The sequence below is a fragment of the Onychostruthus taczanowskii genome, unplaced genomic scaffold (assembly GCF_017590055.1).
Source record: "Onychostruthus taczanowskii isolate IOZ18803 unplaced genomic scaffold, ASM1759005v1 scaffold25, whole genome shotgun sequence".
Taxonomy (NCBI): Eukaryota; Metazoa; Chordata; class Aves; order Passeriformes; family Passeridae; genus Onychostruthus; species Onychostruthus taczanowskii.
The window spans coordinates 11022681-11041098 of NW_024499796.1; the positions used below are offsets into that span (position 1 = coordinate 11022681).

The 18418-nt window shown below is 38.7% G+C and overlaps 1 protein-coding gene across 7 annotated transcripts in view; it reads left to right on the top strand.

Annotated features, from left to right (window-relative positions):
* Positions 1–3046: 3046 nt before the first annotated feature.
* The window catches only part of RALGPS1 (Ral GEF with PH domain and SH3 binding motif 1), a 68885-nt gene continuing 53513 nt past the window's right edge, over positions 3047–18418 (top strand). For 3 of the 7 annotated variants that reach the window (XR_005952825.1, XM_041406371.1, XM_041406376.1), the window contains exons 1-10: positions 3047–3162; positions 5216–5332; positions 8306–8493; positions 10311–10433; positions 10808–10915; positions 11302–11352; positions 14297–14380; positions 14874–14963; positions 16137–16229; positions 18071–18197. Coding sequence is in view for 6 of the 7 variants with exons in the window: in XM_041406371.1 (XP_041262305.1) it covers positions 10377–10433; positions 10808–10915; positions 11302–11352; positions 14297–14380; positions 14874–14963; positions 16137–16229; positions 18071–18197 (610 nt within the window). In the remaining variant the exon portion in view is untranslated. Of the gene's footprint in view, positions 3201–5215; positions 5333–8305; positions 8494–8796; positions 8937–10310; positions 10434–10807; positions 10916–11301; positions 11353–14296; positions 14381–14873; positions 14964–16136; positions 16230–18070; positions 18198–18418 lie in introns of those variants that run through there. The other 4 variants (XM_041406373.1, XM_041406374.1, XM_041406372.1 and 1 more) reach the window with 4 other exon arrangements.

Below are 18418 nucleotides of genomic sequence, written 5' to 3' on the forward strand. Positions count from 1 at the left end.
CATTCCAAGGCCAGTCTCTTGAGGAGGGACACCCTGCTTGGTTCCTCCAGCAGCTTTTATGTTTTATGTTCTGCCACATACGTCAGTAGGGGTGATGCTGCTCCCAGCAAGCATAGGTATACTCCTCCTCACCCACAACATGGGATTTAACAGGAGCAGCCCCAGTGCAGCTGTAGGCCATGGTTATCTTGACTGGCAGTGGGATTTGGAGGGGCTGGAGTTGAGTGGGTTAGTCCCTGAGTCCCTGTTGGTGTCAGAGTACCTATTCCAGAAAAACCTCCCTTCAAATCCCCTTCTTATAAGGTCTGAAACTTCAAGCACTGCAGAATGGGGTAAACAAGACCTGACTGTTAGGAGTGGGATAAACATACTGTTGCACTGGAATCCAGGCCACTGAGACGATCAGGCGCCTGGAGCATCTCTGCTCTGGAGCCAGGCTGGAAGGGCTGGGGCGTGCTCACCTGGAGAAGAGAAGGCTCTGGGGAGACCTCAGAGGCCCTTCCAGCATCTAAAGGGGCTCCAGGAGAGCTGGAGAGGGACTTTGACAAGGGCCTGGAGTGCCAAGTCCCACTGCCAGAGGGCAGGGTTAGATGGGACATTGGGCAGGCATTTTTCCCTGGGAGGGCGGCGGGGCCCTGGCACAGGGTGCCCAGAGCAGCTGGGGCTGCCCCATCCCTGTAGTGTCCAAGGCCAGCTTGGACCAGGCTTGAAGCAACCTGGTGCAGTGGAAGGTCTCTCTGCCCAGGGCAGAGAGGTGGAATGAGCTGAGCTTTTAAGTCCCTTCCAATCCAAATCATTTTGATCCTATGAACGTTCTGAAATACCTGAATTTCTCTCATTGTAGCTGGCACATCTGAATTCAGCATCAAGGGAAAAACAGACCCAGAGACTGGATGCTTGTTTAAAAAGTGCTATGAAATACGACTTTCAGCAAAGCAGAAAACAGAAGACAAAGATTTTGTGAAAAAGTTTTTTAAGATGGCTAAGGAAAAAAATTGGTTTAGGTTAAAAATGACCAGTTCTGTTCACCTGATCTTTGTGTACATGCAGACAGAGGCCCCATTGCTTAACTTTTCATAATGCAAACTTCTTGAAAACAGGTTGAGGGGAAGGTAGAATAGCCAATGAACATGGCATATGGAATTTATACTTCCTGCAATAATCATGCAGAGAACATGAAGCCAAATCCCATGGATGCTACATTTCATGAGCTATATGAAATAGCATAGTACATTTGTATTGTGCATGGTTTTAGGAAAAATTTAAATTGAATACTATGTCAAAAGTCAATTGAATTATAGACAGAAACATTTCATTAAAATTTAGGGAAATATATGGCTGATGGCATTGTCTAAAGTAACATTACTTGTCTATGCATTCTTTTCCACCAGAGGGTGCTGGCTGATTTTTAAAAATATATTATGTAGGGGTCATTTAAGGCTCTCTACATAGCAGAAGCCTAAAATAGGAACAAAAAAAGATGTTTCCAGTCCTCATTATGACACCTTCAAGAGGAGCAGGTGCTGGGTGATTCCATTATTAGCAGAGCAGTGTTCATACCCAGGATTCAGAGGCTGTCCTGCTGTGCTGCATGAGACCTATCTAGGCAGCAACACCATTTTACAGTTAAGCGTCAGTTTGGTAACTGTCAGAATCTCAGAATCTCATAATCATTTGGATAAGAAGTTAACTGGTTTTCAGATAGTTTTTTTTCCAAATTCCTGTAGAAACACCAGCAACTGATGTATATTTCTCAAAGACTGTAACACATGGAACGCTGTTTTAATGTCCTGGCATAGTGATACAGGACAGAGAAGAAAACATTTTGTCAGAGAATTCTGTACTTTTGCTCTAGTGGGAACTGATGCTATACGTATTAGAGGAAAGTGTGTTGCTTGGCAGTACACCAATAGGATAAACTCAAATAAGAATTAAATTATTGGAGATTCATATGAAATTAATTTTCTTTAGCCTTTCTGATGGGGAGGAAAGTGTAGGGAGAATGTCTTCTGTGTACTACTTCTGAACTACTTCAAGTGCCTTTGGCTTTGATATAGTTATTGGTGTTGTGAGCATCAGGGCTTGTAAGCAGATTTCAAATTTATGTTTAAAGTTATTTTTACAGTTTATTCTCAAATTGAATTTTACTGCTTTGAAAAGCACACTCATACACATTTAGTTGTGATGTCTGAAGATGTTTAAACTGCTCTGAGTTTGATAGGTACTGAAAACCTTTGATAACCAGGAAATTGGAAAACACCTTATAAATGTATTCAGGGCATCATGCAGTATCTCAAAGCTTCCTCTGCGTACCCTCACTAGGCTTTTGTTCTCTAACGTGCAAACCTGCAGGCCAGTCCGATGGGCTGCGTGGCATCCTGCATGTACCTTACCACTCCACAGAGCCTGTGTTTTCCTGTAGTGATGCCTGCACACCGTGCCTGAGTGTTGCTTTAGAGAAGCTGTAAATCAGAGAAAGGGGCACCATCCTTTTGACTCGTTGCTTCAAGTACCACCAAGAAGCCCACAAAGCTCTGCTTGATTACCTCGGAAGAACACACACGGTCACTGACCTGCAGCATCATCACCCGGACCTGAACCTGACCCCAGTTTTAGTTTCGTCGGTGCACGGCAAGGGAGAGGCACGGCCCATGCTGCGGTGAGGCGACGCGAGCGGCCGGCGCTTCACCGACTCTTCTCCGGGAGCGACCAGAGCCGCTGCTCGGGGCCGAGCCGCCACCGGGAGGGACGCTCGGGCTGTTCGGAAGCCCTGCCCGGACCCCCGGGTTCGCCCCGGTCCGGAACCCCGGGCTCGCCCCGCTCGGGGACCCCGGGTTCGCCTTGCCCGGAGCCCGCGCTCCCGCCGCCCTCACGGAGCCACGTGCGCAGCCGCACTGCGACCGCCAGGGGGCGCGGGCGGGGCGGGCGCAGCCAAGGACGGCGCCGCAGCACCTGCGCTCGCGCGCTCCCGCCCCGCCCGGGCCCATTGGTGCGCGCTCCCGCGCGGGGAGCCGGTTGGCTGGCACGCGCGTCAGTCGGCGCGCCCCGGCCCCGCCCCACGGTCCCCAGCCGGGCCGGGCCTCGTCCCCGGCGGTGCTGAGGGCGCCTCCCTCTCACCGAGAGAGGTCGTGGGCGTTGCTGGGGACGTCGCGTCCCGAACAGGTGAGCTGCGGACGAGCCCCTCGTGTCCGGCACAAAAGGTGGGACAGGCCGCCAAGCCCCTCGTCCCTCAGCCTTCTGCCGCCCCTGCTCCGGCGTGTGTTGCGGGCGGAGCTCTGCGGCGACAGGCCCAGACGGGCGCTCGCCCTCCGGAGGCGCCGCTTGCGGGAAGCCGGCGGCTCCCGGCTCCCCGGGGGCGGCGCGGGTGCTGCCGCATCGCCGCCCGCCGCGCTCCCCACGGCCCCGCGGGGCTCGGGGCTGGCCCGGCGGGGCCGGCGCGGGTCCGGGCGGACAGCGGGAGCTGCCTTGCTGCGGGTGTGGGAGCAGATGGAGAGCGCCTAGGGTTGGCTACGTCCTCCTGTGTCTTTAGGAATAAATTTGAAAACTGTCTGCATATCATGTGGATGAAACCGTGCGGGTCTTGTTAAGAGACCTGTTTTCAGATCGCTTCAGATAGTTTTTGGTCTAGCTTCTGCAGGCTGATGTCAGCCTGGGGCTTTGGCATGTAGTGGATGGAGGAATGGATGTTGAAATTCTTGGTTATAGAAGCACATCATGCCTTTTGTCTGTAGTTTGTTGTTCTGAACCCAACTGAATGGAACATATGTATTCTTGTCATGCTAATTATTGAAAAAATTGAAATGCATAGATGTCTCTGAAATACAGAAGAATATTCCTTGCCTCATAAACCTTATCTATGAATGTTGCAATATGTCTTTTATGTCTAACGTTGATAGTTAGATATTTTTCATGCCTGGTAGGTGTCCGTCATGTCTGAGTGGGACAGGAAGCTGCTGTAAAGGCAGAACTACACACACTGGCTTGTTTGTTTTCTGTATGTTGCCCATCCTGCATGAAGTAGCACGAATTTTTAGAAAAATAAGTACAAAACACTTTCAAACCAAGGTATTTTATTAGTTTTTTCTGTTTATTTGCCTTATTTTAGTGAAGCAAAGACATCCAGAAGTTCAGGTGCATAGTAAGTACAAAGTTTGCCCTTTATTAAAATGCCATCTGATGCAGGGCAGACATCAGGCATAATGTCTGTAATTTGATTGAAATACTTAGGTAGATACTAATCCATTTTTAACTTGTCATTTTGATTGTTTTATAAACTAGGATCATTTACTCATGCAAGGAGTACCTATTGGATGAGTTTTGGGTGTGTCAAAAGAATACTGCTTTTCTAGCAAAAGATAGCTTGCTTTGACACCAGTAGGAATTGTGTATAGTTAGTCTAGAAGACAGACTTTTTTAAGGGGGAGGTTCCCTAGTGGTAGAACGAAAATAAAAACTGTAGTAGAGGCACAGTTGTAACACCAATTGACCTGCAGTGATTTTTACCTCTATCAAAGCAACATGGGCTTTAATGAGATTTTCATGTCAGTCTATGTAAAAGAAGCTGTCTTTGAGATTATTTTCTTTTCATTTGATGGGTAATTTTATTAAACATTAGGTTTTATAGAAGTTGCTATAAGGCAAAAGAAGAGAAGAAGGAAGGGCTATGCCTAATGTAAATATCACCAAAATTAGTTACCTAAGCAGTATTTTTCTCAGGTTTGTAGCTGATCACATTTGTTGGAAGAGCTATGGCTTTATTTGCTGATACAGAGATAAAAGAATTACTGTATTTGGATTTGTGTCCATTTTGCTTTGTTTAGTAAGCCTTGAAGAAAATGGTGTGAGGATGAGTAGCATTTACAATTCATAAAGCACCTTGAAAAAAGTGAGTGAAACCAATAAATAATGCATGTTGGCTTGGACCTTGTGTTGATTGACAGAGTGAGGGGGAGTTACAAGCACATATTTGGAGTATATTTAGCTATGAAACTTACAATACATTGCTCTTCTCTCTGTGATGTATATGTAGTTCTTTTGAGTTTGGGAATTTGTCAAATACCAATGAAACTAGCATGGGGAATTAACCATGAAAGTTGTGGGGGAGAGGTAAGAATAAATATAACAGAGCACGTGTTTCAGGTGAGGAGTGCACAGTTTGAAAAGAATCGAGTTGTAAAATAAATGTCACCATAATCCTGTTTCCTGGTATTTACAGGAATGTTATGATTTTAAACAAGAGATAAAACTGCTGAAAGGCCAGAGCTAGACCCAGCAACAAACTAATGGAGGTGTGCAGCAAAATGGGTTGAGAGCAGAGCTGCCTTATTCCACCGTAAGTATGCAATTGTATTTAGAGTTACAGGTATTTCATGTTTTCACCTATATTTGATAACCAGAGATTACAGAAGTGTCTGTCAGTTCTCTTCTGTTTAGAGAACTTGAGTTGTGATAGTATTTTACTGTAGTTTACAGGTACATGTTTCTTTTCCTGTAACTGAAGATTTTTTTTCCTTTTGGGAAGATTCCCTTAAAATAAAACTTCCCTAAACATATATCTTGGTCTTCTAAGATATTCAAGTTTGCAGATTTGCTTGAAGGGTAATGACTTTTGAAGGAGGACTTCTGCTGGAGAGAGCACTGAAGCTCTGTCTTGATATGGAACCTTGATGTAAAGGTTTCCAGACACAGATAAAATTCCAGTCTATGCAAAGTTCTTCAAATGGTTTCTGATGATTAGAAACCTGTACTGTATTTCTTGTCTTAATTTAGGTAACCAGAGGGAGATCTGTCTACTGTCTTAGGAGAATTCACTTTATTGTACTTTTTTGGCTTATACAAGTAATTTTGATCATAATATTACTTTACTTCCTAGTGCAGTAAGTAATGGTGCAGGTAGAAGAATGGAGAGAAGAAAACATTTAAGAGTAAATTTGTAAATATAATAAATGGTCATTAGGGTGAGCTCAGTAATCAGTGGATACAGTAACGACATGGGGCGTAATCAGAAGAATAGCATTGTGCATTCATCTGGCATTGTCAGTTTCCTACTCTTTCGTGGTTTTAGCAGCTGAGGATTGTGTGAGATTTGAAATAGTTTTTGACAGCCTTTTGTTATGAAATTTTGCATACAGCTCCTATAGTAGAAAACTGAGACATTGCATTCATTGTAATTTTGAAAAATAAGACAACCTTATTTTTATTCCACTTGCAGAATGCTAGCTTACCTTTTTGGTGTAGTGACTGCCGCACATGTCTTTGTATCCAGGTTGCCTGATGACAGTTACTTTGAAAAGCTGGAATTTTAATTGTTGTAGGGCAGCTTAGTGACAACAAAGGGACCAATGGCAGTCTAGTGTAACATGTGACAAATCAAGTAAAGCATGTAATAAAAGCATGACCTGCGCATTAGGTGTTGTTTTTAATGTACTGTTAGATATAATTCAAATCAGTTGTGTATTCATAAAACCCAAGAGTTTAGGACTTGGATTCTGAAGTTGTTTCTTGAACTTGTCACAGCAGCTGCTTCTCTGCTCACAGTCAAACTCGTTTGAGTACATGCACTGGAGGGGTGGAGGGAGGAGAGTTGAGAGAATTTTAGGAAGGGAAGTTAACTTTGAATGTACTTTTTCCTGAATTACACTTGATCCATTGGCAGCTCTTGGGAAATTATGCAAGATTCAAGTTTTTTCAGCCTATTTACTCAGGGACAATGCATGTTATTGAGGAATAGTTATTTACTTGAGTGATCTCAGTTTATGGTCAGCTGAATCAATCCACAGCCCCATTTTATTTCTGTTGCATTTTAATTATTCATCATTAAATATAGTAAGAAGTTTCTGAGAAAAGGATATGCATGAAACTGCTAAATTGTTCATAGTGTATTTTGTCTATAGGTGGTACTGTTGCCTAAAGTGCAGTGAAATATATTGGGGACTTCCTGGTGAAATGGATACTGAAAATACACAAGTGTTTGCTCTGGAAGAGCTTTAAAAAGCCATTACATTTCTATGACTGATCTTCTCTAGTGTAATTGCTTTGTTCTTAATAAACTGTTGGTAGGCAATTATTTAAATCCAGGCTTTCAAGTGCTCCAGAATTTTTCATGTTGTCCAAATATCCACCCAAGTCTATTGTTTAAGTACTTCAGAAGGACTTTTTGAAATTAAGAGATTTTTCATATAAAGCAGTATGACCATTAACACAGCTCAACTGTCTGGTCTAATATCTGTGTTTGTATATGAAGTGGCTGTCATAAAAGGGCTCAGATAATTATTTTCTGAAGGAAGTGGGGTTTACATGGGTATTTTCTATAATTACTCTAGGAGATATGGTTCTTTTCCCCTCCACTTTGTAGGAATCATACGTGAGGGGATGAGAAACGGAGTTTGAGAGGTGATACTTACTGAATGGGGCACAAATGAAGACACAACATGTGTGTCAAATGAAATGGTGTTTGTACTTTTGGGAAAGGATGCTGTCAGGTGGTGCTTAAATGATCTTGCATCAGTGTTGCTCAGTGCTTTTGAGGTTTGTGTTTCCCTTCTAAATTTATTTTTTAAAAACGGCAAACTCTGCTGGTTACTTCTGTTGGTTCTACCAAGTTTATCAGTGCCCAGGTAGGGCCCTAGTGCACTTTGATTGTTCTCACTGAACCAGTTGTCCAGCTAATTTAAGCTTAAGAAAGAACATTTATCTTTTGGTAGAATGCTGAAGTATATTTTCTTAAAAGCATGTTGCAGCTCTCAGTTCATGATGCATGGTATTAGGAAAACCATAATCAACTAATGAAAGTAGTAAGTAAATGGTTTTTGAAATCAGCTAAGCCAGTTGACTTGCAGAGTCTGGAATGGCTGAATTAGGACTGGTGAGAAGCACATATAGCTCACTATTTTTCCTTTCAGTGAAAAAAAATCAATAAGAGCAACGGTCATCAGTGGTTGCTGACATGATTATCTTTGTATTTGGTGAAAGCAATGTGAACAGTCAGTAACTTCCTCAGATTGCTCTGCTAGCATTCAGAAATGAGAGCACGTGGACTTTGTTGGCCAGAAGTGGTTTTCTATGCTTAAGAGTCTCAGTGAATTTCTTGTGAGTTGGGTAACTAGTACTGAGACAGAACTTATGGGCACTTTGACTGCATTACATGCATATTATTAACAGCAATATAAAATTTGTATTTTGCTTTCAGAGAATGTTGCTTCTGTGGCATAGATAACAAGAATAGACAAATGCCGGTAAAATAATGCCTCTAAGGTTTGCTTCTGTGCTTGGTTTTGATGGTGGTATTTTTGGGTTTTTTTTCCAGTTGTTTTTGCAGTGTCTTCAGTTTTGCTTCAGAGAGCGCTCCATATCTAAATGGGTTTGTCAAATTGGCAAAGAAGAACAGACAACCTCTGGTGTCTGTTGCATGCTGATTTATCCACTTTGCTTCTGGCAGCCTATGAAGGAGATCTACTGCAGTGTGCCTGTGAACCTCCCGTGCAAGCAGATAAGGTGTTTCCTTAGTTTTGATTTTTAGTGCTGTTTGTGTAATACATCATTTTAATGATTAACCTGAGCAAGTTAAAAGAAATTGTATGAATCAAAAGCTGTGAAAAGAAGTTGTATGTCATTTAAGTGACTTCGTACATTTTGTTGCCAACATTTTGGGCCTTTGATAATTTCTGGGATTTGAGAGATTTCTTTTTATTCTGGTTGGTGTGAAATATGGCAAGTACAGGGGAATATTATTTAATAATAATATTAATATTATTATTAATTAGATGTATCAACATCTTTATCTATGTTGTCTGACAGCCTCTTCATACCATGGGCATAGTATTAGCTCCTGTCTGACTTTGTATGCAGAGTGATGCTTTCTGCAGATGGGGAAACACTTCAAATGATCAAGTGGACTTGACTTAAAAGGATAATTGCTTCCTATGACTTTCACAAAGGTAGAAAAACAAGTGGGTGTGTAGAGAAGCATTTTTTCATAGATGTGAATCTTGGAGAAATCTTTGCACATAGGAGAAAGCAGTGCATTTTTAATGCTTGTGTTATATTGGGAACATTTGGGGGAAGGGCTAAGGCAAGGGGAATCTATTTTGATCCTGTCTAGAGTGAAAGTTTCTAGCCTTGCAAGATTTATGTACATGCTGAATGTTGAAAGGCGAAAGTATATTAGTGCTTTTGGGTTTAGCTCTTAAAGCATTTTTGTCTCACTTTGATATAATGAACATTAAAACTTGGTGTAAAACTGAACTTGGGCATGATACAAGTTCACATCTGAGATTTTTCTTTCCCCTTTCACATCGTTATTGATTCCTCATGCCCTGGAGAACCTATTCAGAAAGACAGGGATGGAGAACACAAGAATATTTTTGTGGCCTTAATGTAAATGCCACATGTTAAAGAAATTACATCTACAGAATTACTTTCCACTTCAGGATTGTAAGGACTGTTAAGAAGAGCAACTCCAGACCTAGAAATGCTTAGCAGCTTGTTAGTGCTCAAAATGACTTAACCTTATCAGGTGAAAATGTAAAAGGAATTGACTCATGCCTTGTTTAGCAGAGAAGATTTTGGCATTATTTGAAGCAAAATTCGTGACTTGTTTCCTGCGAGATCCTGGGGAGAACTGTTTGTCATTGTAGGAATGAGAAGTGAAGACTTCATCTTTCTAGAGAGAGTAAAACAAGTTATTTTTATTCTTAGCTGTTTTGTTTTTTCAGAATCTTTCTGTTGGTGCACTCAGTGTTGTGGGAGGGGACACAAGGATGCAGAGGGAGATGTGGCAGTATCCCTTGCTGCACATATGAACAACTACAGATTTTGCTGAAAGAGTCCATTTACAGGAATCAGTGGCAGTGCCTGCCATGGGCTCATCCATGTGTGCTGTGGGGAATGATGGCACAACCATGCTGTTTGCTCAGTTAAAAAGAATCAGAGCTTGAGCTGAGTTGCTAGTTCTGTAAGCAGTTTGTGGTAGCCTGCAGTTTCGGAGACTTTGTCCTGTCTGGGAGGGACTTTTATATAAAACTTAATTCAACATGAATGACAAATAGTACACTTTTTTTCCCCCTGCATTTCTTGAGTTGAGTGGAGATAAGGGTAAGGACTTGGCATGGCTTTAGCAATATTCAATTGTACTCCTTCACAGGTGGAACCTGGAAAAGAGCATCTATCTCCTAAGATAATCTTGTTTCCTAAGTCCTTTGCTCAGAGTAGGAAAAATGAAATATCTTGTATTGTATTGCTGGGTTATTTTCTTTGTGCATTTTGGATTTTTTAATAAATTTGACTTATTCCACAAATAATTTGCCTTGCAGGAATTTGTGTTTTCTGTTTTCAACCAGTGTTGGCTGAGCTGAAACTTCCCACATCTTGTGGAGAGCATGTATAAAAGGAATGACCTCATGGCCAGTGTGATGGTCACCTCCGCCACTCCAGAGGTACAGTTCATTGGGTTTTATTAGCTCCTGTATCAAAATGGAAGTTTTGGCTGGTTTCAGCTTTCACAGAAGCCCTTTCACTACTAATTAAACACCACACCATTTGTAAGAAAAGGAACTAACATGTCAAGAGAGTAATTGTAGAACGCTCCATGGTTTTTGGTGTTCACAGCCACATTTTTTTATTGTTGTTGTTAATGACTACTAATTTTGTTTACTTTTAAATAACACTTTTGACCTGTTGCTCTGTAACTTAGAGCAGCCATGTATTGTTGGTGAGTTCAGAGCAGTGTCATATACCATGAAAATGGAGTTAGTCATTTTGAGATGAAATTAGTCATTCTGCAGATAAGTCTACTATTTTTTCTTTGTAGGGTAGTAGCAGCTCAGATTCTCTGGAAGGGCGAAGTTCGGATTATGCCAATAAAAGCTATGATGCAGTTGTATTTGATGTGTTGAAAGTAACTCCTGAGGAGTTTGCTGTAAGTATAAATGTTGTTTTTGCATTTAAGCTTGTATAATACTCAGGGTCGCAGAGTACTAAAAAATACATGAAATATTTTTTCTTTAAAAAAACCCAGCTTTTAAATAAACCTCCAGTGTTTTTAAAAGCAAATTTCTGACTTTATCAATTTCAATAAAATAATCCTGTCTTGGGATTTAATAATTTAGTACTGACTTGACACAGCATATTTGTTTTACTGTATAAAGTCATTTGCATTTTTTTAAGTCTTTAAGTTACCCTAGCATAGGTTAGTTCTGGTTAGTGAGGAATATGTGTGTGGTTTGTAGTTAATGAAGGGCAGATAGAAATACGTCATTGTTAGCTCTTCATATTACATGATGTGAAATTCTGTCTTCATTTCAGAGCCAGATAACATTGATGGATATGCCAGTATTTAAAGCTATACAGCCTGAGGTAGGTTTTCTTAAACCATCTGCTTACATCTTTGGAATTCAGTGCCTGAGGAAATGTGACGATTCAAAGAATGCTTTTTTTGATCAAAAATGCTCACCTTCTTGCACTGCATTAATGTTTTTCTAGGTATATTCCCTGTTAGTACTGTGAATCTGTAATCCAGCATGAGTTACTTTGGTTGGTCATCTGTTGCCAAAGGGGATAACTATGCATTTCTGGAAGTCTTCTTGTCTTGCTTTGAGTGGAGTGTTTCTTCAGGATAACTTCATCAAGTGTAAAAATTCTCTATTCTCCATTCTGCTGCTGTTTTTCAAATATCTGATTCCAGACTTTTGACTCCTGCCTCTGCTCATAATCTCAATTTTAGACTGCATCAGCTGCTTTATAAGCTTCTTAATTCGTACAATCATTTTTAAGATTCAGAATAATAAATGCTGGGATTAAATCAGCCCCAACCCTTAAAAGTTAGTGTATTATCGTCTTTTAAGATTTTAACCTTTTAAGAAAGACGCAGAAGGGAACTCGAGGCCTGTTGAAGAAAAGCAGTCAAAGTTAACATAGACCTTTGAAAATCAGTAATAAGAACTTGAGAAATGAAGAATAGAAGTAGTTGTCAGAACATGACAAATTTGCATAAAAGTATGATAAATTTATTTACTGCAAAAGGTACAAGAATCACATGACTCCTGCTTCAGGTGTTTTTGAATATAAGAGCATGTATCCATTGTGGTTTGTTGTCTTCTTGTCCTAAGGTTGGAATATCATGGTTATATAAAGGGCAGCCCATGCTCCCTCATAATGTCAGCAGAACTGAATTTCTGGCAACATCAGTAGGGGCAGTCAAGTTTAGAAGATTTTTGGTGGAAGCTCTAGCCAGCTAATTAGGTCACTAACAAAACAAGTCATCATTTATTGCAATAGTTCAGAGAGATTAGCAGACTTCTATTTTGAGAAAATATAGGAAGGAAGTCAAAAATTTGTCTGTTGTCTGTCCTTCCTGTCAGATAATTACTTTTTTCCCCCCAAGAACACCAAGACAGTTTTATAGCTGAAAACACTTTCATACTTCTGAAATTACATATGTGCTCCAGGCAGTTGGGGAGACTTTTCTTTCCTGTGGGGAAGAAAATGGCAAACAAACAATGCAATAAAAAAATAGCAATGCCCATAGAAAAGTCTGCTCGCAAAAAATTTTCAATATGTACAAATTGATACATAGATACTTTTCCATGAGGAAGTTTTGTTTAGACAAATATCAGAACAAAACGGATGGAGTTTTTTATTCTAACTACCTTTGCCAATAGCAGAGGTAGTGTCATACTCTGAGGAGATGAATGAACTAAAAAGTAAAATGCAAAACTATAGATGTTAATTTTTAAAGCAAATTTTGCATTTACTTTAGTTGCTATGAAACCTGTGCCATAGAATTTTATAGCAAAAAAATATGCCAAAACAATTGATTTGCTGTTCTTCTCCTTTGTAATTGCTTCATTTTGCCTTTTGGAAATGAAATTTACTGAAGTTGTACTCTGGCAAATAGATGTAACTCACTGAGGAGTGATCAGAAGGAAAACTCTTGTATTTTCAGTTTCTGCTAGAATATAGATCTTTGAATATGTAACAGTTACCATGAAGTATTAGTTGTTAATTGTGCTTTCTGATTTTCATTTTATGGGCATCATCAATATAGTTTGTTTGCCAAAAATAAGCAACTGTTTCTATCCTGAAATTCTGACAACTGTAGGACGAGGTTTTAAAGCAAGAAATAGTTTGTGTATTTGTCATGAAACTGCCCCTTGCTATTAGGTAAGTTATTAGACTAAGAAAGTTAACATTTTCTAGTTGAAATTTAAGGTTTTATTATTTTAACATGACCTTATGCGTGGATGGAAATACCTAAGATTTTAGAGTTTTGATTGCTAAATCTTATCTCAAACACACAAACATCCTTTAAGTGTCATATTTGCTGAGGCTTTTTCCTGCTTTTCAACAGCTATTACTAAAAAACACATCTGCATTTTACTTTGCAGAGTTTGGAAAGAGGATGTCTAGTTAACAATTCTTTGTTCTCCAGCAGAAATAATTATGCTTACATGTTAGATTTCTATGTGACTTTAGATTTTTTTTCCCAAGTCCTGAAATTGCAATCTCCACAAATTTCAGGGTTTTGCACACTTGATGGGAATGTTTTCTGTGAGTGTGCACATTGAGGAAACTCAGCATCCTTCCATACCAAAAAAATAAGAGATGAAGTGTAATTATTGAACAGAGTATATTGTAGCAGTATAAAAAAATCAGGAAGGGCATTTTGAATCACTCTCTTTTATCAACCTTCCTATTCAGTCTGAGTTTAAACCTAGTCAGATGATTTTGCCACACACAGAGTTTTACATTGTTACTCACTAGCCCTCTTGCAACCGCTTGATATCCTTAGGTTACTGATCTCTTCCACTTTTCTGACAAAGGTATGTTTTGCTGTCCTAAGTAGAGTGTCTGAGATTTTTTTTTCCACATAAACATATGATTTCTAGTATCATAAGACTAGACATGGACTGTTCATGTGGAGGATCTGTGTCCTTGATGCATTTGACAGATGCAAATTGGCATTTTGATCTGCAGAAGTTTTAGGTGCTGGAGATGGGGATTCAAAATGTGTTTGGAGCTGGAAGTGCTTTTCCTGCTGCTCGCGCAGGCATGTACAGATCTCTAGAGTGTGCTCCATTTATCAGCATTACAAAGTGCTTTTCAGAGGCAGAATTCTCTTTGGCTGACTCTGCCTTTTCATATAAAGGTGTCTAAAATTAGTAGTGTACATTTGGAAAGTTGAACAACATTTTGATTGAAATTGAGACTTGTGGTTCTAAAAACAAAAAAGTGATTTAGAATTAGTGTTAAGGAGAACTCGTATCAATTTTTTAAAGCAGTTTTTAAATGTGTTTCCTAGGAACTAGCCAGCTGTGGATGGAATAAGAAAGAAAAACACACCCTCGCTCCAAATATTGTTGCCTTTACTAGGAGGTTTAACCAGGTATATAATTTGATTACTGTCATGTACAGGTACTGTTTGATAGTTGTCTTTGAGTATAAAGTTAAACAGAACTACTCATGTGAATTAAAACCTATTTTTCCAAATGAGAATTAAGATTTTTAAATTGCAACTCCTGTTTTCAATTGCTTTGTTCTCATTTTCATGTTGTTCCTGTAGACCATTTGTTCCTCAATTATTAGTTCCTGATTTGTTTTGCTATGGTGCAACATTAGCAATTTTTTTTTCTTTTTTTCTGGGTTTCACTTGCTCATTCGGTTATCTTGGTGTTGTCTCACTTCTCCACCTCTTGTGCTGGTAATGCTTCTGGTCAATTGCAGTGATACAGATGAGAATTCATGCGATCAGAAATCTTTTCTTTCCTTATCTTGTTTTCTTCCTGGACCATTGTGAGAGTTTGCAAATATTTAATCTACTAGACTAATAAAGTCAATTTTTTTTTAATAAATTAAAGTTGTATGTGTTTACTTTATAGGTCAGTTTTTGGGTTGTACGAGAAATATTAACAGCACAGACCTTAAAAATAAGGGCAGAAATACTGAGCCACTTCGTGAAAATAGCTAAAGTAAGTGCAGATTTCTTACACTATCATTCAAAACCTTAATTCCTTTGTGCTTGTTTCTGCACTACTCCTGTGAGCCTTTCTTGGATTGCAGAGAGTAACAATTCTGTTTTAGCACGTGTTATGTTGTACTACATGATTAAGATAAAGGAAAGGAACGAGAACTTTTCTTTTCTACTTGGTTAGATGAACCTACCCAGTTCAGCGGGACTCATTCTGTACCTCTATCTATCAAGTTTAAAAGTTGTTTGGGTTGTTGGTGGCTAATTGTGTGTTGACAACATCAAATGTGGTTTTTATCTCCCACCATTTTCTAACTTAACTTTTATGAAAATAAATTCCGTGCTTCTAAAATAGCTATTGTGAGACTTTTATTCCTGCTTGCAATATGTAGTTGTTGGTATAAAGCACTGCTGTTAAAGCTCAGTTATTTTATTGAGTTTGAGCACTGCATTTTACTCTTAACTTTAAAACAAACAAATTTAAAAATAATTATCTCTTTCATGACCTGCAGTCATTCTGTTTTATATGACCCTGAGTGACACAGCACTTGGATCAAAGTCCCAAGTGTGAATTTTGTATGCGTGAAATCGCGTACGCACGTAGGTAATTAAAATAATATTTTCCATGTAGTACAAAACAATTTTTGTATTGTGTTCAGTGTGTTTTGAGTAATTGTCAACACACAGAGTAAATTCAAAATACATTGAAGTGAGGTAAATTTTTCCTATAAAACAGATTACAAAGGTAAAAATTGTGTTAATTCTGAGAGGGTTGTCAGCATCTTTGTGTAATGTTTTTGCTTGATTAAATATTTGATTTCTAAAATTACATGACTTCAAGAACAATGCATCAAATACTTTTTTTCCTGTTTTCTGTTCCTGAAGGAATAGCCTTAGTAAATAACAAATAAATCAAGTACTGGTACTGTTTGTATTCTTGAAACTGAAATGCCTATTATACTGATGGGGTATACTTGTAAAATTAGCAGCTTTTAAAGTGGTCTTAAGAATCTGGCACATGACATTGTGATAATTGGGATAATATTTTGTCTGCAGTCATAGATGAAAACTTTATATTTTATTAATGAAAAAATAATAGTTTATTTATGCAACTTTTATATTAATTAATCCTGCTTAACTTTCAAATGTGCTAAAAGCTATTCCCTTTTTTCAGAAGCTTCTAGAACTGAACAATCTTCATTCCCTTATGTCTGTGGTGTCAGCACTGCAAAGCGCACCTATCTTCAGGCTGACTAAAACTTGGGCTGTAAGTGTTGCCTTGACCCTTGTCCCTTCTGTCTTGTTTGAATTCTGAGCTTCTTTGGAATTTGTTACATTGTAAACTCCGGAGGAATATGCTTCTATGTTTTTATTTTTGTGGTACTGTGGTAACAGATGCAGTGGTCTGTTACATGTTCTGTGAAAAGTAGAGTTTTGGCTGCATCTGTTTTCCTGTAAATTTCCTTTTTCACTGTGTATTCTAGAAGCCACTGGTTGTATGCTCAAGAAGACTTCTGTTGATAAGTAATCTTAGAACACCCTTGTACAGAACGTGTATCAGTGTCCCCTTATCCAAAACATAGTGTATAATTTAATACATTATCTAAAAGGAAGGAGAAAGGCATTTTACAAACTTACAAGCATTAATTTTCTGATTATTGTGTGATGCATTTCAGTTTTTATTTATGTTAGACATTGAAAGTATTGATAACTCTATTTTCAGAAATTCCATCTCTGGAAGGTAGAATTTCTTAGCCAAACTTAGAGTAAATTTAAATATTTCTTTAAAGAGGTATACACAATTACAGGTGATTTCTACTCTATGTCTTAACTATACAAAGGTTTGGGTAATTCTCATCAATTACGTATTCCACACACCATGGATCACACTGACTGTTCAGACCTTATAAGTAAAGATGGCTATACTTAAGTCTTAGGTGTATCAAGCTTTTAAAATGCTTGCAACTATGTTATGATTTAATTGCTCAGAATGAGGTTAAAATCTAATAAAAAAGTAAGTGCCTGATGTTTTGAGCAGCTTGATGAAGTTGGAAATAAATCGGGAGAACTGCTCATGTGTGAAATGAAGTATGTGACTAATTTGACTTAGACGTAAAGAGGTGCCAGGCTCTTTGTAGGCGCAGTAGTTCAAAAGTACAATACATTGCAGTGGGAGGGCCTCAAGCAATTCTCAGTGCTGCTAAAAAGAAAACATCAAAATTATTCTGATATATTCATTTCTATCCTTGCTATGTTATTTTTTTATCCACAACTAAACTTAAAAGCTAAGCAGTACAAGATCTGGAATTTTCCAGAGGAAAAAGGTGTATGAAAGAATGTGCTATGGAGCAGCTGTCTGTTGTCAGAAAGGACACATGCAAGAAGCCAGTGTACAGTGCCATAATTCTCCACTCACTCCCAGCTCAATTGGCTTTTAAGACTGTCTTGAAAATATTGCTGGGTTTCTTAAAACAGATGAAACAGAAAATGTGTTCTTTTAGCTACAGTTGTGTATTTTATGTTTACTTTTCAGCCTCCTGTGTCTAGGATTTTTGCATTCCGAAATGTTTTTTCTAGATTTCTGTAATAAGTCTAGTAAGTAGAAAACATGGATTTAGTATCACAATGATTTACTTTCCATATGCTTTTTTTCTGAAAAGTCATACTTTTAATAAGGCACTGTTAAAATAGCACAATTTGCATTTATTTAGAGCATTTTCCATTACTGTTTGTCCTTTTAAGTTTAGAGGATTTTTAGCAACTCTGCTAAGTTGTGAGAATATTGGTGACTGTATTATAACACACTTTTTCTCTAAAAATATAATATTGCTGAGGTTACTCAAAACTAACTTAGCGATGTGAGAGTCACTGACAAATTAGTCAGAAATAATGGTCATGTTTTTTCATAGCTTAAGACCTACACTAAATGGCCTTTTTTTTAAACAGGTAGCATGTTTTCAAACATTGTGATGCTTTGGATGATGATGATTAAATTTAATCTTAACTAGACTATGCTCTCCTTTACTCAGGGCAATTCAAGAAGTTACTGACTGTTAGTTTTGTGTGGATTTGTCTTTGAAAATTTTATGATCTCCCTTTTCTCTGTAGCTTTTGAATCGGAAAGACAAGACCACCTTTGAGAAGTTAGACTATTTGCTGTCTAAGGAAGATAATTATAAAAGGACACGAGAGTACATCAGAAGCTTAAAAATGGTTCCTACAATTCCATATTTAGGTGAGTGTGAACAATTACCTTATTATTTATCTGTAGCTCACTAACAGACAAGTGCTAATGTATCTAGGTAAATGACTCACCTTTTAGGCAAAAAGGCTAAGAAATAGGATTATTTTAACAAAAGACTGTCAGCTTGAACATGGGTTTAAAGCCTATGATGAGTGTATACTATAAAGATGTATTTCCAGCCATATCTCCAGCTGCAGAAGAGCAACTGTAAT